Raw genomic sequence first — 25015 nt, forward strand, 5'->3', positions numbered from 1 at the left:
AACAATATTATCTGTGGAAAGGTATTATGTCTTCTGTGACTCACAATGAACCCATGAAAAACTGATCTGAATCTGGCCCTCTATTGTGCCATCCTCACCATCTCCAATATACCTCCTATTGTCATAGTCACCATGTTAATCCCTCTTGTGGAGGGTCTCTTTCTCCTGGGCTGACCCTCCACCTTTCAATCATGATGTCCTTCTCCAATGACTACCCCTTCCTAACAACATGCAAAGTATGTGAAATGAAGCTTCGCCATCTTTTCTTCCAAGGAACATCCTGGTCACATTTTATCCAAGACAGACTTGTTTATCATTTTGCTGGTCCATGGGATATTCAGTGCTTTTCTCCAGCACCACACTTCAAAAGCACTGGTGATTCTTCTGTCATTCTTAGTTATTGGCCAACTTTAAGATGCATAGCAAGTAATTGGCAAGATCATGGCTTGGATCAAGTGCACTTTAGCATTTTAATTGATCTCCTTGCTCATTTATATTTTTTGAGTGATCCGTGACAGCAGATTTTTCAAATGTGGTATGTCTTTTGATTTTTTTATTTATGTTACCAAGTATGTTTACTGTGGATCCAAGTAAAATGGAATAATTGACAACTTCAATCTTTTCTCCATGTACTATAATGTTCTTATTGGCCCAATGGTGAGGATTTTCATTTTCTTGATGTTGATATGTAAGTCATATTGAAGCCTGTGTTGTTGTGTACTGTAAAGTTGGAACTGACCCATAACTGACCCTTTGGCGGGTTTTCAGAGGCAGCTAATCGCATGGGAGGAAATTGCCCATCCTTCTCCTATGGAACATCTGGTGGCCTTGAACAAGTTCTCTTTACTTTGGCAAGCAAGGTTGTATCATCTGCATAATGTAGGTTTATGAGTCTTTCTCCAGTTCTGATGCCATATTATTTGTCATAAAGTCCAGCTTCTCCTCTGATTTGACAGATTGAATAGATACAGGAAAATAATACAGCTCTGAAATACAGCTTTCTTAAACCATGCAGCATTTTTTTGCTCTATTCAAACAACTGCCTTGTGATCTATGTATATGTTTCACATGAGCACATTTAAGTGTTAAGAATTCCCATTCTTCCCTTTGTTAGCCATAATTTGTTGCTATCCATATAGTCAAATGTCTATAAAGATAGCAGTGGAATTAGAACCCTCAGATTGGAGGACAATCAAAATGAGAATGAACAGCTCTGTAACATCGTTTACTAATTATAATGTGGAAGGTACAAAGTATGGATTTCGGAAAAAAATGAAATAGAATACATATAGATCAATATTCTAGGTTTTAGTGGGCTCAGATGGACTGGTATTCCCTTTGAATCAGATAATCATATTCTGGAAATGAAAATTTGAAGAAGAATGGTGTGGTGTTGATTTCATAGTAAAAAAGACCATTTCAAGATCTATCCTGAAATATAGTGCTATAAGTGATAGGTTACTATCCACACATATAAGGAAGACTATTAATTCAACCATTATTCAAAAATATGCACCTAGTGTCACTGTTGTAAAACAGGACTGACATTGGGGTTGGAGGGAGACTGAGAAAATGTGATAAATAATGTATACTGCATTGAAATAGATGAAGGAGAAAACTGTTTAAAAGGGATAGGTAATAAGGTATTTATTGTCATGATAAGAGTCCAGAACAAAGGCTGCATAGTGGAGTGGACCTGGGGGATGGATTGTGAAACAATGGGGAACTTTACTTTTCAAAGAGAAGAGTCTACTGGGGGAGGAGGGGCGGGCAGGGAGAAAAATGCAACAATGAATGAATGGAAATGCAAAGTCTCTGTAAATTTTCGTTTAAATTAATAAAAAAAAAGTATTTAAAAAAATATGCCCCAGCAATGAATGTTAAAGATAAGGAAATTGAGGAGTTTTATCAACTTCTACAGTCTGAGATTGAATAATAGACAATCAAGATTCATTAGTAATAATTAGTGACTGGAATGCAAAAATGGAAAACAAAGAAGAAGCAAGCATTTATTTTAATTGGAAATTACAAACTTGGTGTTAGAAATGAGCATGTAGATAGAATGGTCAAAATTTGAACTATTAAGGATTTATTAATTGCAAGTATATATTTTTTAAATAAACCCCAACAACAAATAATGACTATGCACATAGACTTTACCTGATGGACCAGAAGGAATCGGACTGACTACACCTCTGGAAAGAATCATTGGAGATGCACAATATCAGGAGTCAAAACCAACCCAAGTGTTGATTGTGGAACAGACCATCAATTACTCAGGTGCAGTTCAAATTAAAGGTGAAGAAAATTAAAAGAAATATACAAAACCCAAAATATGATCTTAAATCTATCCCATCCAAATTTGAACATCATCTCAAGAGTCTATTTGAGTCATTAAATACTAATAATAGAAGACCAAATGAATTGTGAGATAGCATATTATAACCAATGAAAGAAGAGAAGGGTTTATTAGAAAGACTGGAAAAAGAAAAGACCAATAAAGTTTAAAAATTGCTTTGAGCATCCATAAATTTACAAAATAAGAGAGCTGAACAGAAGATTTCAAAGGGAAACTCAAGAAGATAAAGTATTATAATTAAATGTACAAAGAATTGGAGTCAGAAAATCAGAAGAGGAGAATTCACTCAGCATTTATTAAAGTGAAAGAACTGAGCAATAAATTCAAGCCTCTGGCTGCATTATTGGAGTATATTATGGTCAAAATCTTGAATGATCCAGGAAGCATGAACGGATGATGGAAGGAATACATAGTGTTATAGTTATCTGTGAAAAGAGGTAGTTGAAATGTATCACTTAAAACAAGGCCAGGACTAACAGTGGAAAAGACCATCAATTGCTCATTTAAGTTAAAATTGAAATTGAATACAATTAAAACAAGTCCATGAGGACCAAAATACAACTTTGAGTATATTCAACTTGAGTTTAGAAACATCTTAATCATAGACTTGCTATCATAAAGGATAATGAGCAAGGACCAGATCAGTTATGAGATAGCATCAGGAACATCATACATGAAGAAGACAAATGATTATTAGAAAGACAAAGAACCAAAATAGATGTCAAAGAGATCTCATGATAAAGGGTAGCTCAAGAAGACAAACCAAAGTATTATAATAGAAGGCACAAAGACCAGGAGTTGGAAAACCAAAGGCAAGAACAGACAAAGAATTTCTGGAGCTGCAAGAAATGAAGATTAAAACTTTAGTTGTAGTACTTAAGGAGTCTGTGAACATAATATTGAATGATGCAGGATACCTTAAAAGAAGATGCATGGAATACAATGACACTGTTCCAAAAAGAATTGTCCAACATTTAATCATTTCAGAAGGTAGAATATGATCAAGTATTCATGATAAGCAGAGGTCCAAGCTGTAATGACAGCTTTGGTGAAAACTAAGGTTTGAGGCCTTGATGGAAAACCAGTTGAGATGTTTCAATACCACATTAAGCAGATACAGTGTTGGAAATAATCACTGGTCTGAAAGATATATGCTATTGTTGTTGTTAGTTGCTGTCAAGTTGAGTATGATTCATAGTGACCCTATGAACGACAGATCAGAACCCTGTCCTATCCTGTACCATCTTCATATTTCCTGACACACAAGAACCCATTGCAACAGTCACCATGTGAATCCACCTGGTTGAGAGTCTTCCTCTACTTATTTACCACCCTTTCAAGTATCATGTCCCTCTCCAAGGAATAGCTCCTCCTAACAATATGTTGGAAGTATATGAGGTGAAGCCTCATCATTCTTGCCTTCAAAGGGCACTCTGACTGTAGCTTCTCCAAGACATATTTATTCTTTTGGCTGTCCATGGGATGTTCATTGCTCTTCTCCAACACCACAGCTCAAAGGCATCAATTCTTGTTCTGTCATCCCTATTAATTGACCAGCTCTTAGATGCATACAAAGTGATTAGAAAGACCATGGCCTGAATCAGACACACCTTAATCCTCAAATTGGTATCATTAACCCTCAATAATTTAGAAAGGTCCCTAACTGCAGATTTTCCCACTGCAAATATGTCTTCTGATTTCCAGACTGCTAATACTAAGGGTATTAATTGTGGATCCAAGTAAGATAAAATTGTTGACAGTTTCACTTTCCTCTCCGTCCACCACGATGTTGCCTATTTGTCCAGGGGTAAGAATCTTTATTTTCTTGACATTGAGATGCAATCCATAATGAAGGCTGCTTTCCTTGATCTGTATCTTTTCTGCATCAAGTGCTTCAAGGCCTCTAGACACATATATATTTTCATTCTACAGAAAGGTGATCTAACAGAATGCAGACATTATTGAGTAATATAATTAATATCACATGCAATTAAAATTGTTGTTGTGTGTACCATAGAGTTGGAACCAACCCCTAGCTGACCCTCTGGTGGGTTTTCAGAGGCAGTTAATTGCACAGGAAGAGATTTCCCAATTATGCTGGTGATAATGAAAACAATGATTACAGCAGTTCATGAACAATTCTCAAAAATTCAAGCTGGTCTGAGAAGAGGGTATAGAATAAGGTATTTCATCAACTGAAATAATGAAATATGAGAAAGTCTTTTTTCCTGTGTTTTATTGACAACACAAAGGTGTTCAATTATTATTATCATAGTATATCATATATAATTTTGGACAGAATGGAATTGGAAGAACATTTAATTGTATTTGGATCCTTCACATAGACTAAGAAGTAATCAGGTAATACAGTGTGGTTTCTAGAAAAGTGCGTATCAGGCTTATATCTTTTACTATGCCTATTTCATTTCTTTGGTGAGCAAATAATATGGTAAGGCTACTGTAGGAAGAATCTAATCAGGATTAGAGGTTGAGTCCTCATCAACCTTCTATATGCAAATGGAATAGCCTTGCTTGCTTCAAGTCAAAAGGGCTTTCACTTATTGACGAGGATCAAAGATTACAGCTTTCAGGATGGATTATACTTCAACATAAAAAAAAACCCCAAAATTCTCACAATTGGATCAGTAAAGCAGCATCCTGAGTAACAAAGGAAATATTGAAATTGTCAAGGAATTCTTTTTACTTAAATCCAGACTCTTGGCCCAAGGAAGTATCGAGAAAGGACTAACAGCATATATTTCATTGTACATACATGCAAAAGAACTCTTTAGAGTGTTAAAATGTGAAGATGCTACGTTGAGGACTAAGGTGCCTCTGACCCAAGTCACCTTTAAATTGTTTCACATGCATGGGGAAACTGGACAATGACAAAGAAGACTGAAGAGTAATTGATCCATTTGAATTGAATGTTGAATATATCATAGATTGTTAGAAAAATGGACAAATTTGTTTTGCATCAAGTACAGACAGAATGCTCCTTAGAAATGAAAATGGAGAAATGTTGTCTCATGTACTTTGGACATGTTATCAAGAGAGATCATCCTCCCCTGGAGAAGGTCATTATGTTGGTAAGATTGAGGGTCAGTGAAAAAGAGGAAGATCTCCAATAAGGTGAATTGGCAAAATGTTGCCACAGTGCCTTCAAACATAGCTCCTATTGTGAGGTTCACACAGGACTGGGCAAGCTTCTGTTGTCTTATTGAGAAGGTTGGAACCTAGGCAACAAAAATTATTACTAATAATTTCTGAATTAACTGTAACAATGCCTCAAGCCAGGATTGTTTTTGAATAAAAAGCACACCTGTTGGGGACAATTGCCTTGAAAATCCATGCTCTCCCCTCTCCTGGACTACATATTTTTAGATTTTTTTTGTAATGCTACACTGCTGTTTTTCATTTTAAATCCAGTCTGGCTTCTCCCTCTTAAAGCCATAGGACTTTTCAAATGAGTGGCTGGTAGTATAACTGGCACATATATCGAATCTCCTTAGTCTAGGCTGTTAAGTAAGTTTAATTAATTTACTAAGTTAATGTTCCACTGTTAGCAACAGAGCCTCATTGCCATCAGCTGGGGAGAGGGAATTGAAAGCCTAAATGAGCTCATTTTTTCACAGTTGGAATTAGGGACCGGTTAGCCAGTTGTATGGGTTTTCCAATTTCTCCATCTGCCCTGGGGGAATTTAGGCAATTCACTCTCCCGACACAACATGTGAGTAAGAACAGGAAGAGGGAAGGGGAAAAGAAAGGAAGAAGAAGGAAAAACACTTTCCCCAATATTTGCTTCCATTTTTGGAACTGGAGAAACTGTCTCGGCCTTTCTTGTTAAGTTGGGCTTTGGAGAAGCTTTTGCTAATGCTCCTAATAGATTTGGAAAAGAGAAAGACCTCAGCAAAAGATGTTTACCACGCTCACTTTCATTGCAGGGTGTGCAGATAAAGGGAAAACAAATAAACAATAAAAGAATGGAAACAAAATTACAGAAATTTGCAAAATTTGACAAATGGTGGCCTGTAGTTGCCACAAGCTAATGGCTTGCAATGATTAATAAGAGTAAAAATAATTGCATTTCATTAAGATTGATGACACCCCATTTAACCTCCCCTCTCGTTTCAGCCCTAAAGTGGAAAGAGATGAAGTTCTCATCTATAATAGCTCCTGTAACATTACCATGGAAACTGAGGCAGAGATGGAGTGTGAGACGCCTAATCAGCCAATTACCGCCAAGATTACTGAGATATGGAAAAGCCGGGGCCAGAACACTCAGGTATAATCAAATCTTTTTTACAGACTGATTCAAACAGCTCAAATTAAATTTGTAATATTGTGTACATTAAAAAAACAATTTAGTCCAAATGGCAGCGATATATAATATTAAATGCTCTCAAACTTTGAGGAGCTGGTCTAATGCACAACATCTAAATTCATAGTTAACTATGGTTAATCATATATTTTCTTAAAAATAAATGAGCGCTGCCTGGCCTCTTTTAAAGCAAATTCTGAACACATAATCTCGTCAGCATTCTGTCCTGATTTCTGCGTGTGTGTTCGATAGGGACTCTCTGTGTTTTATTTCTTCATAAAATAAATGGCCTACAATTTAACCAGACTCTATGCAATTGGAAGATTTCCAAATCACTCAGCCATCCTCGGCCTGGTAGGCAGGCAGTGTCTGCTGGTCCATCCGGTTTGTTCCCCGGTCCTTTGGGAGGTAAAGTGAATATGGCAGTTTCTGAGGGAATTGTATGGAAATTGAACTGACAAAATCCTTAGGGTCGTTTGATCCAGCCCTTCAATTCTTCACTTTTCAAATTGTCTACACTACTCCCTCTAAATGGCTCATCTAAGAATGTGTTCTTAAATCTCCCCAGTGAGCGATTCGGAGGTCTCCTTGGGGACTTTGCCAGAATTGAAATCAGAGGCTGAAGGCTCTTTGGAATGTAACCGATAATCTTTTACAACTCCCTCGGCTTCTTACTGTACACAGATAAAAAAATAATATTTATTGACCACCTCCTCCCATGGGTGTATTTCTCTTTATGAAAGCAATTCCCAGATTTTCCTGTCTTTGTCTGTTTCATGTGGAACAATCATTTATTGAGTGCTTATTATGTGCCCCACCCCTTACTAGATCGCTTGTGCTTAGGTCTGCTTCAGGTAAACCTTCTGGAATCCAAACGATACTCTTTGGGTTCAAAATGCAGACTTTCATACAACTTCTAGACTGGGATCAAAAGCCATATATGATTACAATAGTATGATTTTTGTGTCCTTCCTAAACTGTTGACTCTCTTACTTTTTTACCCTTCTGAGGCTTTCCTTAAACGTTCTTTGACCGAAATGTCCAGATTCGTCATCCTTCTTATTTTTTTAAATTTATTTATTATTTTTTAGTGTTTTAAAATTTATTATTATTATTATTATTAGTAGTAGTAGTGTGTGTGTGTGTGTGTACCCTGTCAAATTGGATCTCACTGGTACAGGAGGAGATTATCCCTTCTTCTCCAACAGAGCATCTGGTGAATTTGAACTGCACACCTCTGGGATTGCAGTGCAGCTTCTTTCCACTAGGCCACCAGAGCTCCCTCTTGTCATCCTTCTTTACTTGCCCTTCTTGTGTCTGCCCAGGACTGTCACTTCTTGCTCCATTGTTTGCCCAGAGTAAGCCTCTTCCTTTCTACTTGTTGCCAATTTTAATTCTGACACCACTCTCTTCTAGTCACAGCCCCTGCCTTGTTCTTGCTTAATAGCTGCCTGTCAGCAATTTCCCAAGTAATGAGAGGTGTCTGCTAAACTGTAGAAGGAGACCTATGGTTGGATGACCAGCACGCGTCACTGTGTGACCCTGAGTCTTTAAACCTCGATGGCCTTCAGTTTCTTCTAACTTGGTCTCATGGCATGGTGTGGCAAATACTCATGGGAGTGAGGGGGAGGCAGGTGACCTCAGTGGCTAAGCGTGTTGGCTTTGGAGCTCGACTGCCTGAGTTTCAATACATTGCTCACAACCTGGAAGACATAGCACACCTGAGTGCCTCTCAGCTGTATGAAACGAGAGTAATAATAATTAAAACCCTGTTGCTATTGAGTTGATTACAACTCACAGTGACCTTATAGGGCAAAGTAAAACTATTCCATAGAGTTTCTGAGACTGTAATCTTTATTAAAGCAGACTTCCACATCTTGTCAACCAGATGATACAAGGATGATGATGTTGTTAGGTGCCGTCGAATCAAGTACAACTCATAGGGACCCGATGAACGACAGATCTGAATCCTGTTTTATCCTTTGCTAAACTCACAATCTGACACACTCAAGCCCATTGCTGTAGTTACTATTATTATTAAGGATAATAATAAAACCACTTGATATCTTATTGGGATTCCTAGATGGTATAAATGTTAATGTTCGGGGCTGCTAATGAAAGCTTGGTGGATTAGTTTACAGACAGGCCCTGTAGTAAGGCTTAGGGATCATCATCTGAAAGATGACTAATTGGAAATCATAAAGGGAGATGACTGGATAAATGCCACACAGTTAGTTACTTGACATCATAACTGATGCAGCATTATACGACTCATAGGAAAGTAAACTATTGCAATCTTTAGCAATCAGAGGGGCTGTCAGAAACTCACTAGCTAGTGCCAGCATCTAAATAAATCCAGTGCTGAAGTGGACAAGGATAGAGTCTGCAGATGTCTGTCCTAGAGTTGATAAGCATTAAACACCATTGTGGGGAGTGATGATGTCATGGCTGTAAGTGGCAGTCCACTGGGAGAAGGACCTGGCCAGGAATACAAGGGCTGGTTGCAGGACTCAGAAGAATTGCTTCACTTGCCCTCCCCTCAGCCAGTTGTTTAATCTAGCAATTTACGCCTATTTAGAGAAATTTATCTGAACATCTAATCTGCCATATCATAGAAAAAAGAAGTCTGAGACGACAGCAACAGTGAGATTCTCTGAGAAATTGTTTAAATCCCAAACAGAATCTGTTGTTGTTGGTTGACATTGAGATGACTTTGACCCTTGGCGACCTCTTGGGTTATAAAACACGACTGCTATGCAAGGTTTTGTTGGCTGTAATCATCACAGAAGCCGACTGCCAGGCCTTTTCTTCCACGGCACTGATGTGTGGGTTCCAAGTCAGATGCTCTATGGAAAAGAACAAGGCACAAATATATGAGCTATGCAAAATTCAGGACGTTTGTTATCCTTGAACATCCTCTGAAAACCCACCTACTCCGGTGAACTGTAAAGTGAAGTTGAGAAAGCAGAAAATAAGGGGTGTAAAAAAAATAAATGGTGGATGAAGAACTATTTGTGGTGTTTGTTGCTTTTTTTTTTTAAAGGAAAATTTGTTGATGTGACTGTGAAGCTTAATATAGTCATTATGAGTGGATTCTCAGCACGATAGAGGCTGGCACCACCAACTTCAAGTAGGTGTAGTACAGGAAGAACAAGGGAAAGGAGCATAAGCCCTTCTTTGATAAAATGAAAAGACATTTGTAACACAGGCAACATTATGGAAAGCAAAAAGAGAAACGGCGAATGACGTAACAGGATGGAGGAAAGTAAAAATTAAATGCCAGCAGAGGGAAACATTGATAAAAAGCACAGCCATTTGTTCCACAGAACCCTAGAGAAAAGACTGACAGTTGGAAAAACTAGCTATCAGGAAATGGGATGAACACTATACATGAAACAAGGAGGTCATTTGAAAAACCCTCTAAGTAGTTTGTTCCCTAGGACACCATTGCCTCGCTTGCACAGTCATATATCTTGTCCTCTTCCATCCTCTATGAAGCAGAGACATGGTTTCTACCCAAATTGAATCAGGAAGGCACGCATTAGGTGCTGGATAGCCAATCTAGGGGAGAAAGAGTCTGAAATCTGGAGACTGTTTACCCATTTGAGAGAGGTGAACTTATGATTTCTTCCTTGCCCAGCTCCAAAAGCCAAGTTGTGCTCCTTCAAGGAAGAAGACTGAAGAGATTAAGTCAGAGTAAGGACCCACATATGCTGACATTATAGAAACCTCATGAAGTTACACTCACACAGATTGTTCTCTCAGCTTTTTAGTGAATTGTACTTAAATATGAATGAACAGACTTCTGGCTTTGACCATGGGATAGTATGCATTCTAGGTGTCCTGTGCCACCATATACAACTGTAGGGCTGGTCACACTGTGTTTCAGACATGGCATGGTGGCACAGGGCTATGAGATGGGAGAAGAGAAACACAAGCTAAGTTCTATACTCAGCCTCCTTTCTGTCTGGGGTACTGACAAAACTTAGTACATGGGAAAGGAACCCAGAGATCAAGCAGCAGTCTCACCAGGAGGAACATCTCCAGGTTGGAGTTTAGGGATGCTGATGCTGTTGGGATTTTGCAGGGTAGGTACAGAGAAGAGGGAATTGTACAAAGGAGCTCTAGATATTTGCAGGAGGCTCTCTTGGTTCTCTGGCTGATTAAGAAATTGAACTTCCACTGAGTGCATTTCTGTGACAACGGGCAGAAAACAGGTACTTTTAACAGGAGCCTGAAGGGGAACATAGATTGCAAATCTACACAGTGAAATTTTGGAGTGCTGACCAATTGGAGTGATGAAGCATCATCCTACATGAAGGGGAAACTGTAGAAAAGCTAAAACAAAAGTTAAAAATCAGGGACACTCTACCCCTAAAGGGAGTTCTGATGGCCTAGTGGTAAGAATCTGTACTGCAATCTCAAATGCATGTGGTTCAAATCCACCCGTTGCTCTGCGGAAGAAGAATGGGCAGTCTCTTTCTGTGCGATTAACTGCCTCTGAAAACCCACTGGAGGGTCAGCTATGGATGGTTCCCACTCTGTGGTACACAATAACAACAACCCCTAAAGGACGAAGCTCTGTTGGCATAGTGCCTTATCTGTTCCACTGTTGATGAAAGATCCACCTGCTCCATAGGAAACTATAGGCAATCTCTTCTTAGACAGATTTATGACCTTGGAAGCACAATGAAGGATTGTGATGAGTCAGAATCCACTGCATGGTGTTGGATAGCTCCAAAGTGAACCTACTCCAAGAACTTGAAACAAAGACTGAAAATAAAGGGATGGACTAGATATAGCTGCTCTACCAGTATGGAAATTGCCTATGAAAGAAAAAAAAAAGCCACCCAAAACAAACACACACCAAAAGACTCAACACACATTGAAGGACCATTAACAAAATCCACATTTTCAAGAACATGTTGTTATGATGTGCCATTGAGTCTCCTGTGACTCATAACAACTCTATGTTTAACAGCCCTAAACCCAGCTCTATACTATGCCAATCTCACTCTCTCTGACACACCTACCTATGAGATGGATTGAGTCAGTGACTGGGATAATCAGGATAGGTGTCACTGAATCAATCCATCCATCAATCAATCAATCATAGAAGGTCTTCCTCTCATGCGCTGTCCATCCACGCTCCCAAGCATGATGTCCCTCTCCAAGGACTGGTGCCTCCTTGCAATATGTCCAAAGTATGTCAGATGAAGCCTCAGAATCCTTGCCTCCAAGGGGCAGCCCAGTTTAACCCTCTCCAGGATGATGTTTGTTTTCTTAGCAGTCCATGGTATATTCAATACTCCAACAGCACAGCTGAAAGGCATCAATTAATTCTCCTTCTAGCCTCCCTAGTCATTGTTCAGTTCTCTGATGCATAGCAAGTGATTGCAAAGACCATGGTGTGTATCAGGTGCATCTCAGTCTCCAGAGTGACACCATTGCTCTTTAGTACTTTGGAGATGTCCCTAACAGCAGACTTTGCCATCACAATGCATATTTTAATTTTCTGGCTGCTGGTGCCAAGAGTGTTGACTGTGGAGTCAAGCAAACTAAAGCTGTTAACAATTTCAGTCTCTTCACCATCTATCCTTTTGCTACCAATTGGCCCAGTGGTAAGAATATTTGTCTTCTTGATATTGAGCCTCAATTCATAATGAAGGCTGCGTTCCTCGACCTTCTGCAGCAAGCACTTTAGGTCCTCCTCAGTTTCCGCAAGCAGGGTTGTGTCATCTGCATAATGCAGATTGTTGATGAATCTTCCTCCACTCTTGATGCCACATTTCTCCTCATATAGCTCAGCCTCCTGGATAATTTATTCTGTATATAGATTGAAAAGGTATGGAGATAGGACACATCCCTGGCATACACCCTTCCCAATTTTGGACCATGCAGTATTTCCTTGCTCTGTTCTGACAACTGCCTCCTGGTCCAAGTATAAATTTTGCATTAGCACAATCAAGTGTTATGAGATTCCCATTCTTCTCAGAGTCAGCCGCAGTTTGTTGTGATCCACACAGTCAAATGCTTTTGCATAATCAATGAAACATAGATAGCCTTTCCTCTGGCACTCCCTGTTCAGCAGAGTTCTAGATCTTCAAAAAACCAAAACTTAAAAATGGTGATAAAACAGATCTATAGATAATAAATACTGAAATTTTGCAGAACTTTGAAATAGCTATTATACATGTATTCAAGATTTTACAGACAAATATAGAGAAAAGTAAGCTTATTGGATATTTCAGCAAGAAATTGTGAGCTATGTTCAAGAACTAAATGAGAATTTTGCTTTTAAAAGAATAACATTTATAGGCTTCACCTTCTACAGAATGGGCTTTGCAGATGACAAGACCAATGATCTTGAAAGGACAATGAAAACCATCCAAACTGGAGGGAAGGAGAAAAAGAAAGGAAAAAAAAGATAGTAAAAGGGTAGATGCTCAATAATATGTGGACAATATCAGATACTCTAATATTTGTTCAAATGGTGTTACAGGAGAGGAGAAGTAGGGGCAGATAGAAAAATATTTAAAGAAATAATATCCAGAAAACTTTCCCAATTTTATTATAACCATAAAGCCATAGATGTAAGTATAAGGAATCGAAAACAAAAGAAACACAAAGAAAACCATTCTTGGAGTTTTCAATAATATAAAGATATCAATTCTTCCAGTTTAATTTTCATTTTATTATAATAATATCCAGTAACTCTTATCCAGAAGTGTATAAGTTCAGAATTTTCAATGAAATGCAAAACTTGAGAGTAGCCAGACTATCTTGAAAACAAGAAAAAATTCAGAGGACCTTATGCTGTCTGGTCTCAAGTTCTACTATAAAGCTGAGGTAGGGAAGATAATGTATCAGTGGCATAGCTAGATAGAAATGAAGGGAAAATAAGAGTCTATAACTCATGTTTACATACTGAGCTGATTTTTAACAAAGCCATGTTAACAACTCGATGGTTAAGTGAAGTCTTTTCAGCAAATGTTACTAGAACAACTGCATGTCTACATAAACAGAAGGAGCCATGGTGTCTACTAGACACCTTACACAAGAGTTAATGTTGTAGGACTAATCTGAAATGGATCATAGACCTGAACATACAATTTAATATCTCTAGAGAAAATGACCTATCGTTAGACTCTAGGGGGGTAAATGATCTTTGATAAAGATTTCTTGGCTAGGAAATACAAACTACTAAACATTAAAGAAGAATCCCTGGTGGCACATTGGTTAAACACTTGCGTGCTAACGATAAAGTCCATGGTTTGAATCCACTAATTGCTCTATGGGCAAAGGATAGGACAGTCAGCTTGCATAAATATTGCAGCCTTGGGAACCCTAACAGCCAGTTCTAACCTGTCCTGTAGTGTTAGCACGAGTTCAAAGTGACTGGATAGCACCTAACAGCAATAAATGGGAAAGGGAAAAAAAAAAGATAATTGGACAGCATCAAGGTTAGAATTGTCCATTTTTAGAGAATATTGAAGAAATGACTAGAGAAACAATGTTGTTATTGTTATTAGGTACGGCTGAGTTGCCTGAGACTCATAGAGACTCTATGTACAACAGCTCTGAACCCTGCTTTATATCCTGAGCCACCCTTATTGTCTCTGACTCACCTACCCCTATTCCCCCAGTCACTGAATCAATCCATCTCATTGAGGGTCTTCCTTTTTTGCACTGTCCCTCCATTTTCCCAAGCATGATGTCTCTTTCTGAAGACTGGTCCCTCCTTGCAAGTTGTCCAAAGTCTGTGAGATGGAGCTTCAGAATTTTTGCCTCCAAGGAACAGCCTGGTTTCACCCTCTCAAGAACAAACCTATTTGTACTCCTAGCAGTCCATGGCATATTCAATACTCTTCTCCAGCACCAAAACTCAAAGGCATCAGTTCTCCTTCTGTCAGCCCTAATAATTGTCCAATTTTCTGATGTCTAGCAGGACAGCAAGCGATACTACCAAGCCAAAGGTGAGTGACTTTTAATCCACGGTCCTTAGGCCTGTCTTTCATTGTTTTTGTTCAGACATTCCTTTAGGTTGTATAGCCCTGGTGTGTCCACTTGCCATACAATGGTAACTTGTGGTTGCTGTGAGGCTGAACACTGTGACACTGATGTGTCAAATGCGTTAATGGTTGGTTACTCAATGCAGACAGTGGTTACTCAATGCAGACAGTGTGGGGTGGAGTTCCCCAATTAAAGCAAGCTTGGAAGCAGGAGTGGCATCCTCTTCTGTAATAGCTTGCCTCCAAAAACCCTATAAACCTGGAGAGAGGATGAAAGGCACCCAAGCGTTGAGGGGTCTCCTTCATAGGGTCACTATGAGTCATCTGTGACTTGATGGCACTTAACAACAACAACAATGACAGCAGGTAATTGAGATGACCATAACCTGGATCAGGTACACCTTAGTTTCCAGACTGACATCATTGCTCCACAAGGGGTTACTATGATTTAGAACATATTCAAAAGTATTAATAGAAAGAATGGAGACTCTTGATCTTGTCAAAACATTTCATAGATTAAGGAACTCCCTTAATGAGGACAATCTTAACTAAATAACTTTTAAAACAACATGGTAGTGCACTCCCTAACACTACTGTTGGCACAAGGGTGCTTCTGTCCAAGCGTGACTCCTATCTGCATTTTACAGATGAACAATGATATTGAATATTTTTCAGGACTTATTGGACATATAAAATACCTCTTTATATGAAATGTCTGCACAGGTGGTTAAACCACCACTTGTGGTGAAGTAGGTCTGTCCCATGGGGTTTTCTTGACTCTGATCTTTATGAAACAGATATTGCACCTTTCTCCTGAATGCCACTGGATGAATTTGAACTGATAACTGTCTGGTTAGCAGCTGAGAACTTAACCATCAATCACCAACTCCCCTTCCATCTGTTCTAGTGATAACAAAATAGCCTTTAGACACCCCTGATGTTTGTTTGGCTCATTCCCTATGGTTTTTCACCATCTCAACTATTTATTGTACTTAGTTTGTAGGATTTGTCTTTTCTATTCAGCTAATGTTACTTATGTTTATTTAAATATCTCCTAACTTGATTCAAGGCTTCTTGAGGGTGGCACCCGTGTCTAATTCATCTTGGAGCAGTGGATGGCTAAAGAAGTATTTTGCACTATGAAGCTGTTAAAAACTCCAAATCCCACTGCTTCCTCTAAGTCCTACTCTGCCGTTAACTGAGTGGAAGTGTTTCAAATACAACAGCTGCTCAATAAGAGAAAATTGTTGCAAAAAATCAGAAAACATTACAGCCTTGGAAACTTTATAGGACAGTTCTCACTGTCCTGTAAGTTTGCTGTGAGTATTAATCAACTCAATGGCAAGAAATTATTTTTTTAATCTTTGTTGCATTATAAAGACTTTAGTTCAAGATTGTTGTTGTTATATGCCTACGACTCATAGCGACCCTGTGTACAATAGCTGTGAACCCTGCTCTATCCTGAGCCAACCTTATTGTCTCTATCTCACCTACAACTATTACTCAAGTCATTGAGTCAATCCATCTCAGCGAGGGTCTTCTTCTCTTGTGCCTTCCCTCCAACCTCCCAAACATGACCTCCTTCTACAAGGACTGGTCTCTCCTTACAGCATGCCCAAAGTATGTCAGACAAAGTTTCAGAATCCTTGCCTCCAAGGAGCAGCCTGGTTTCCCCCTCACTAGGGATGAACCTGTTTGTTCTCCTAGCAGTCCATGGTATATTCAATACTTTTATCCAGTACCACAGCTCAAAGGCATCAATTCTCCTTCTGTCATCCCTAGTCATTGTCCAGCTTTCTGATGCATAACAGGTGATTGCAAAGACCCTGGCCTGGATCAGGTGCACTCTGTTTGTTCTAGGTAATTTGTAGAAAATGATGCAATATGGTGCTGCGGCAATTTTTTCATTAGTTTTATATTGGGTATAGAGAGTTCTGGTGGAATCATCCTTACAGAGTTACACTGCTAACCCAAGGTGGTACTTTTCTGGAAATTTGAATCCAGCAGTGACTTCCTGGGGAGAAAGATGCATAATCTGTTCCCAGATGATTTATAGCCTTGGAAACCTGCTGGAGGGCCAGCTGTGAGTCTCTTCTGATGACAATGAGCTTTCCCCCCCACCTCTCACCCAGAGTTTCATAATGTACATAGATAGTTAGTGGCTAATTTAATTTATTCCCAAATAAATTCTTTTCTCCTCCTGAAATGGCTCTGCTCCTTTTCCCATTGGTCTTCCCCACCTCCCTGCTTTCCTCCTTCTTTTTTCTTTTTGCTTTCATTCTTCTTAACTCTATCTCTTCAACTGAGTATGTGTTTTGAAGGTCTCTATGAGACATAGACAGTTATGTTCCTATGCCCAAGAAAGGTGATTCAAGAGAATGTGGAAACTATTGAATAATAGTGTTAATATCACACACAAGCAATATATTACTGAAGACGATAAGAAAATGACTATACTAGTACATTGACAGACCCTGCCACAAGTTCAGGTTGAATTTAGAAGAGGCCATGGCACCTGGATTATCATGGCTGATATCTGATGGACCCTAGCTGAAAGTAGAGAATGCCAGAAGAATGTTTATTAGTGCTTTATTTACTATGCAAAGGCATGGTGGATCATAACAAATTATGGCTAATATTGAGAATGAAAATCCTAGAGCACTTAATTGTGCTCATGTAAAACCAATCCCTAGATCAAGAGGCTGGAACAGTGCAAGGAAACACTCCATGATTAAGAATGAGGAAATGGTTGTGTTAGGGTTGTATCTTCTCTCCATACCTATACAATCTGTATGCTGAGCGAATAATTCAAGAAGCTAGATTCTATGAAGATGAATGTGGCATCAGGAAAGGAAGAAGACTCATCAACAACCTTCAGTATGAAGATGGCACAGTCTTGTTTGCTAAAGTTATGAGGATTTACAGCACTTGTTGCAGAAGATCAAACCATGCAACTTTCAATATAGATTAGATCTCAACATCAAGTAAACCAAAATTTTTACCACTAAAAGATGGGCAACACCATGACAGATAAAGATTAAAACCGTTGACAAATCCATTTTACTTGGTTCCACAATCAACATACTTGGTACCGGTAGTCATGAAATAAGGAGATCTATCACACTGGAAAGTCTGCAGCTGGGGATCTCTCCAAATTACTGAAGAATAACAATGTCACTATGAAGACTAATGTGTGCCAGATTCAGGTCATGGTCTTTTTAGTCCACTTGCTATGCATTTGAAAGCTGGACAATGAGTAAGGATGACAGAAGAATGGATGCCTTTGAGCTGTGGTGTTGGAGAAGAACACTACCATGAAGTCCACTACCGTGGACTACCAAAAGCACTACAGCTATGTCTTGGAGAAAGTGCAGCTGGAGTGCTTCTTGGAGTCAAAGATGGCAAAGCTTCACCCCACATACTTTGGCAATGTTGCTAGGAGAGGCTATTCCTTGCAAAAGGACATCATGCTTGGAAAAGTGGAGGGTCTGTAAAAGAGAGGAAGATCTTCAACCAGATAGAGTGACACAGATCGTTGTAATGGGTTTCAGGTATGTCAGGGATGGTGAGGATGCTACAGAATAGGACAGGGTTCTTGTCTATTGTTAATAGGTTGCTGTGAGTTGTACTTGACTCGATGGCACCTACAACAACAAGACTTGCAATCAACTCAAGAACAATGTGTTTTTATTTCTTTTTGTTATCTTCAGGGCTATGTACATGTGAGAGGAGGTGGTCTGGAAAGCAAAGGGGCACTAATAGTTAGACCCTGGTGGAAACTCAACCATTCCCACTAACCTGGAAGAAACTTTTAGAGTTTCTTGTTTCTGCATTTTTATGATATGGGTCTCTTAATGCAGTCCAGATACCTCCTACCGGGAAGGTGATTTTAGCACTTGTGAAGGGACTTCTCAGGGAGGTTAGACCTGCTGGTAGACAAAGGGGTCAGTGAAAAGAATGCCCGAGACTGTGCTTTTCCTTCTAGCTGACTTCAAATTATACAGCAAGTCACTTAATGGTTCAACTGATTAAGGTTAACTGAAAACCCAGTGCAAATCAAGTTTATTCCAACTCCTAGTGACCATCCATTAGGTTGTAGAGGCTGTAAATCTTTACAGGAGAAACTGCCTCACTTCTCTCCTGTGGAAGGGCTGGTGGATTTGACCTGCCAATATTTTGATTAACAGTCCTACACATAATGCAGTCGATCACTGGAGCTCCTTTGATTCAGGTAAGTACTGCCTGAATTTCAGCTTTGGCAAGAGGAAGCCAAAACACATAAAGTATGGTAGTAGTAATACTCAAAGCCTACTGCTGATTAACAGGAGCCTTGTGATGCAGTAGTAATGAGCTTATTTGTAGAAGGAAACTGGAATTGAGGCTGATCCTGCTACTTTCTTGCATTTAATGTTGAAAATACATTGCGCCCCCCCCCCCAAGCATCATAGTTTGTTCATGCCTACTTCACACGATTATGAGATGTTGTTGTGTATCATTAAGTCAGAACTGACTCATAGTGGGTTTTTAGAGGCAGTAATTCACACGTAAAGGGATTGCCCATCTTTCTTCTGCAGGGCAACTGCTAGATTTGAGGCATGTACCTTTGGGATTGCAGCACAGTTTCTAATCACTAGGCCACCAGAGCCCCCTCGATGGCTGTAGAACATTTCATGACATAATTTCAGTGTCACATTCATAGGAAATTCTCACAATGCGCCAGATATCATTAAGAGAGGGTGTCCCCTAAAAAAATCTGTTTTCAAAGAACACATAAAGACGGGAATGTCTCTAAATATGTAGGCTGCAAAAGAATGTGATTCATATTATTAAAGCCTATTTGTGAAGAAAATAATTTGAAGAAGAATTATGGAAAGGAAATTCACATTGTAATTTCTTCATCTGCAGTGATGGTTTATAACATCTGTCCTGATAATTGGATTGTAGAACGTGAGAAAGATAGGTAATCTGTAAGTGTTATAAAAACTGTGAGCATTTATGCAAAGTTAAGGTGTTAATTTATGTCACTGTTTATTATGGTGTTATAATAAATACAGGAGCAGGGGGAAGGCTTGTCAGTTATTTGAACCCCAAACTTTCAAATTCATTTTTGCTTTTCTTTCTTCATTTTCTTAAAAGAGAGAATCCAAGAAATGTTTAGTTTGAATGCAGGCTACACTTTATCTGTACTAGTTAATTGTGCCTCTGTCTCTCTATCAAATGGCTCGCACTATTCAGCCTGCTCTTCTTATGCATAACTCATTGTCTACTGATAGCTGACCCTCCAGTAGGTTTCTTAGGCTATAAATCACATGTGAGGAGATTGCCCATCTTTCTCCTTCAAATCCTCTAGTGGGGTTCTGGTGGTGTAATCTGTTGAGAATTGCGCTGCTAGCTCATAGGCCAAGCATCTCTTGTCCTTAGACCAAGTACTTACCAGTAAATGAGGCTATAGTTTTGATGAAACTTTGCCATACTTTAACCAAAAAAACCCTCATCATTCTCATACATAATGGGGTAATTATTACATCACCACACAGGAGTTTGAGTCATTTCAAGCAAACAGCTTGCACCTTTTATCTTGAAATAAGTTCCTGTTCTCAGTGGAAAACAATGATCTTTATTAGGCTTGTGGAAATTACCCTATTAATAACAGGCAGAGGGCAACCTCATTGGAATTCAACATGATTGTTTCCTTCTAAAATACAGCTTTGTAAATTGAAACCATCCTGGTCTAAATAAGTACCGTGTGGAATTTTCTCAGTGAAACCTAATATATAACAGAAATATGTGGGAACATTTTGGATTTGACTGTGGGAATGTAATGACTAGGCGTCATGTTGGGATTTTGCAAATAAGATAGATACTCTACCTTGCCCTCAGATAGTCTTCAGAATACTATGAAATTGCTGTAGGAAGTAGAATGACTCTGCATTGAAGTTGTTTGGACTCTGAAAGAGGAGTGAGGTTGGTGAATGAAAAACAGGAAATGTTTAAATTGATTTGTTTATAGACTCTGGGCGATTTTGGTCTAAAATTTTTAGGTCCCTCTTTCTCAGTCTGTGACGTGATGAAATTATATGGAATCCCAGAAAACTTAATTATGTTAGTGCGAAACTGCTACTTGAACCAGGAGGCAGTTGTCAGAACAGAGCATGAAAACACTGCATGGTTTAAAATCGGGGAAGAAGTGTGTTAGGGATGTATCCTGTCGCCATACCTTTTAAAATCTATATGCAAAATAGATCATTTAGGAGGCTGGACTTTTTGAGGAGGAATGCAGCATCAGGATTGGAGGAAGACTCCTCAACAACCTGTGTTATGCTGATGACACAACCATGCTTGCTGAAACTGAGGAGGACCTAAAACGTTTGATGCAGAAGTTCAAGGACTATAGTCTTCAATATGGCTTGAAGCTCAACGTCAAGAAGACAAAGATTCTCACCACTGGGACAATTGGCAGCACTATGATAGATGGGGAAGAGATCGAGATGATTCATAGTTTTGGCTTGCTTGGTTCCACAACCAACACTGTTGGCACCAGTAATCAGGAAATTAAAAGACTAATCGCATAGGACAATCTGTTGTAAGGGACTTCTCCAGAGTGTGAAAGAGCAACAGTGTCAGTCTACAGATGAAGGTGTGCCTGATCCAGGCAATGGTCTTTGCAATTACTTGCTGCACATCAGAGAGTTGGACAATGAATAAAGATGACAGAAGAAATATTGATACCTTTGAGTTGTGGTGCTGGAGAAGAGTATTTAACATTCCATGAACTGCCAAGAGAATAAATAGGTCTGTCCTGGAAAGGGGGAAACCAAATTACTCCTTGGAGGAAAGGATTTTGAAGCTTTCTATGATATATTTTGAGCATGTTGCCAGAAAGGACTACTTGGAGAAAGGCAACATACTTAGAAGGGTGGAGGGAGAGTACAGGAGGAGAAGACCCTGCATGAGATGGATTGACAGAGTAACTGGGGGAACGGGGGTTATTGTGTCACAGAGAGACTGCCTCAATATAGAGCAGGGTTCAGAGCTATTGTGCATAGTGCCACTATGAGGCACAGGTGACTGGACAGCACATAACAACAAACAAAAACAACAGTGGGTGAGAATTGTGATTCTCACCCAAAGACAGGCAATTTGAATCTGTATCACCTATTATTCTTTTTTTTTTTTTTTGTGAGGAAGATGGAGAATCTCCTGTGCAATTTATAACCTCTGAAACCTTGCCCGGAAAGTCAGCTATTAAATAATTCCTACCTGAAGGCGTGATAGAAGGATAATTGGTGCCTTTGAGCTGTGGTGCTGGAGAAGAGTATTGAATATACCATGGACTGCTAGGAGAACAAACAGGTTCATACTAGAGAGGGTAAAATCAAGATACTCCTTGGAGGCAAGGATTCTGAAGCTTTGTCTGACATACTTTGGACATATTGCAAGGAGGCACCAGTCCTTGGAGAGGGACGTCATGCTTGGGAGGGTGGAGGGACGGCGCAAGAGGGGAAGACCCTTGATGAGATGGATTGACTCAGTGACTGGAGTAATGAGGGTAGGTGTTTCAGAGACAATAAGATTGGCACAGGATAGAGCAGGGTTTAGGGCTATTGTACACAGGATCCCTATGAGTCACAAGTGAATCGATGGCACATAACAACCTGAGGGCATGTAACAGCAACAAGCAACACATATGAATAGGTACTCTTCAAGATAGGAAAAGTATCAGAGCCTGGATGAATATATTTAGAAATTTTGTGTAATCCTACTTTGTATATAGTAGTGATGGTTTTTGTTTATTTGTTTTTGTGTGTAAGAGTTTGGAAATGTAATTCTTTACTTGCACTTACTAGAGTTTGGACATGTGCCTTCTTACATATTTAAAAATTTTCTATAAGTTATGAAGTGCCCCTAGTTTTGATTTTAATAAAGGTTTCTTTTCCATTTACAACAACAAAATAATCACCTCAGTCTTGAGATACAGCAGGAAATTCAGTAAATTTTGAAAACTGGATTCCTCGCTCCTCCCCTCAGTGATAGCCTCTTAAATGTTATTAGCTCCGCCATCTGTCTTCCTCTCTGAGGTTCTTGTTAGTGTCTTTGCCTGAAGTCTCCTCTCACTTAAGGAGTCACCATTGTTTTTAGGTGCCTTCAAGTCAGCTTGACCCATTGAGACCTTATGTATAGCAACAAAACAAAACATCTCTTAGTCCTGCAACAGCCATCTTCGTGCAAATTCCCCTAGCATATATCTCTTTATGGAAGAAATATAGGAGGCCCTTTTTAGATAGCTGTAGCAAAGTTGAAGCTTACAGAAGAAAGATGTTGGGGAAAAGAGAATAGAAGAACATCTGATTTTGGATTATGCTTGTTGAGTACTACGGAATGTTATTAAAACTGACTTTATTAAAAGTGCAACTCAGAGAGAACTTCTTTCTCTCAGGAGGTTGCTTTAGAGAAGATAGGGGGATGCATAAAGAGAGGCAAGGGCATTTCACAGCATGAAAAGTGCTTAACTTGTTTTTAATAAAACAGCTCTTCAGAGATAAAGATTCTATATTACTGTAAGGTATCATATAATGTAAGGAGTTGTTCTGTTGTGTTTTTTTCCTTTTAAACTGATTTGAACTGCCTTTGAAATAAGGACTGAAATGAACACATTGAGCAAATCAACAACGGTTAATCACCCTGCTGGTGAATGATTCTTTTAGTTATTGTCTTCCTGCTGCTTTCAGGGACCTCTGACTACTGCTTGGACCTTTAAGTAGTGTACCTTCTGGTCTCTTGGTTTCCTGACTGAAGTTAGTTTATGATAGGGTTAGAGACAGAAGTGTTGATGGAGAAATATCGGACTCAACACTGGTATGAGAGATGTCTTTGGTTATCTTTCTCTTTGGAAAAAACATAAATTCAAGGCAAAGAAAGAATGTTGAGTGAATGAGGATATCATTTCCATTTTATATACACCCAGGGATCAGCTCAGACACTCCAAAAGATAGGTAATATGTCCTTTCTGAAGTTGGAAAGAAGTATGTGGAAAGTATCAGTATGAAAAGAATCATTTAATGAGGAAAGAAATTGCCCTTTGGAGTTTATACATTGACCACAAGCAGTAACAACCAGCACTAACCAACCAAACCAACCAACTGATCCAACCAACCAACCAACCAACCAACCAACCAGAAAAGGCTTATCTTGATCCTGTTGGTTTGCCAAGATACCTCTAGCTTTCCTGAAAGGGTCATAATCATTCAGGTAATGTCTTCAAGTTTGTTGCTTAATGGGAGAGAAAAGAATAATACAGAAAGAATGCAATTTGAATAAATACGTTATCGGCAAACCCACTGGAAGGTCAGCTATGAGCCAGTTCGAAGGTCCACCACCACCACCACTTTATCTCCAAGTGTTTGTAACCTCCTAGGATTAATGAATATTTAGCTAATTTTCCAGAACTGTGTCTCATTTTAACTAAGTGACTGGATTATAGCTTCACTTTTAGTTTCCTCTGGAAAACCATGTCCAATATTCAGTTGTCTTCCAACTGGAGTACAAGGGAACATTGCGTTTTCCTCCTTTTTTGATATCTGATGTGACTAGCTTAGAATGCAGGTATTGTTGTTGTTGACTGCTGTAGGGTTGGTTTCTGACTAATGGGTATCTCATCCACATCAGAACAAAACATTGACCCTGCACCGTCCCTATTATTGATTGCAGATCAGAACATTGTGACCCATAGAGTTTTCATTGGTTGATTTTAAGAGGCTGACCTCCAGGCCTTTATTCCTATCTGTCTTAGTCTGTAAGTCCTCTTCAGCATAATAGCAACCTTCAAACAACCAGGTGCATGCAAGATGTAATATTGGCTTGAAATAAACCCAAGTCTCATGTACAGAAGGTAATAGTTCTTTCTTTGAATCACCAGTGCCTCAGAATGTAAGTAGAAGCATTGGATTTCTGTACTTGACTTTCCAGCCCTGTCTTCTCCTTTGTCATGGTGACCAAATAACCTAGGCTGTATAGTCAACACTGGGAAGACATCTTTTTTTCCATTTGGAGAATCTTTATTGTTGTGTGAAAAAGGAGGTAAACATTTATTATGGTTAAAATGTTTTTAGAACCCCTATGGTTTTCTATTCTTTTTTCCCTTCTTGTTGGTTGGTGCATGTATTCTTGTCAGTCCTGGATGATAATACCATCTTTTGCAACTGTCTTGAAGCACTATGTGTAATAAACTACATTCTACATGTTTTTGTTGTTGTTATGTGCCGTTGAGTCATTTGCAACTCATAGCGACCCTATGTACAACAGCCCTAAACCCTGCTCTATCCT

General features: G+C 39.1%; 1 protein-coding gene across 1 annotated transcript in view; it reads left to right on the plus strand.

Moving 5' to 3' along the window:
- The window catches only part of PKHD1 (polycystic kidney and hepatic disease 1 (autosomal recessive)), an 866042-nt gene that overhangs the window by 146650 nt on the left and 694377 nt on the right, over positions 1-25015 (plus strand). The window contains exon 34 of the mRNA XM_006882114.1: positions 6494-6644. Within this exon, the coding sequence (XP_006882176.1) occupies positions 6494-6644 (151 nt within the window). The remainder of the gene's footprint in view (positions 1-6493; positions 6645-25015) is intronic.

The sequence above is a fragment of the Elephantulus edwardii genome, unplaced genomic scaffold (genome assembly GCF_000299155.1).
Source record: "Elephantulus edwardii isolate Elephantulus edwardi_28Jun2011 unplaced genomic scaffold, EleEdw1.0 scaffold00017, whole genome shotgun sequence".
Taxonomy (NCBI): Eukaryota; Metazoa; Chordata; class Mammalia; order Macroscelidea; family Macroscelididae; genus Elephantulus; species Elephantulus edwardii.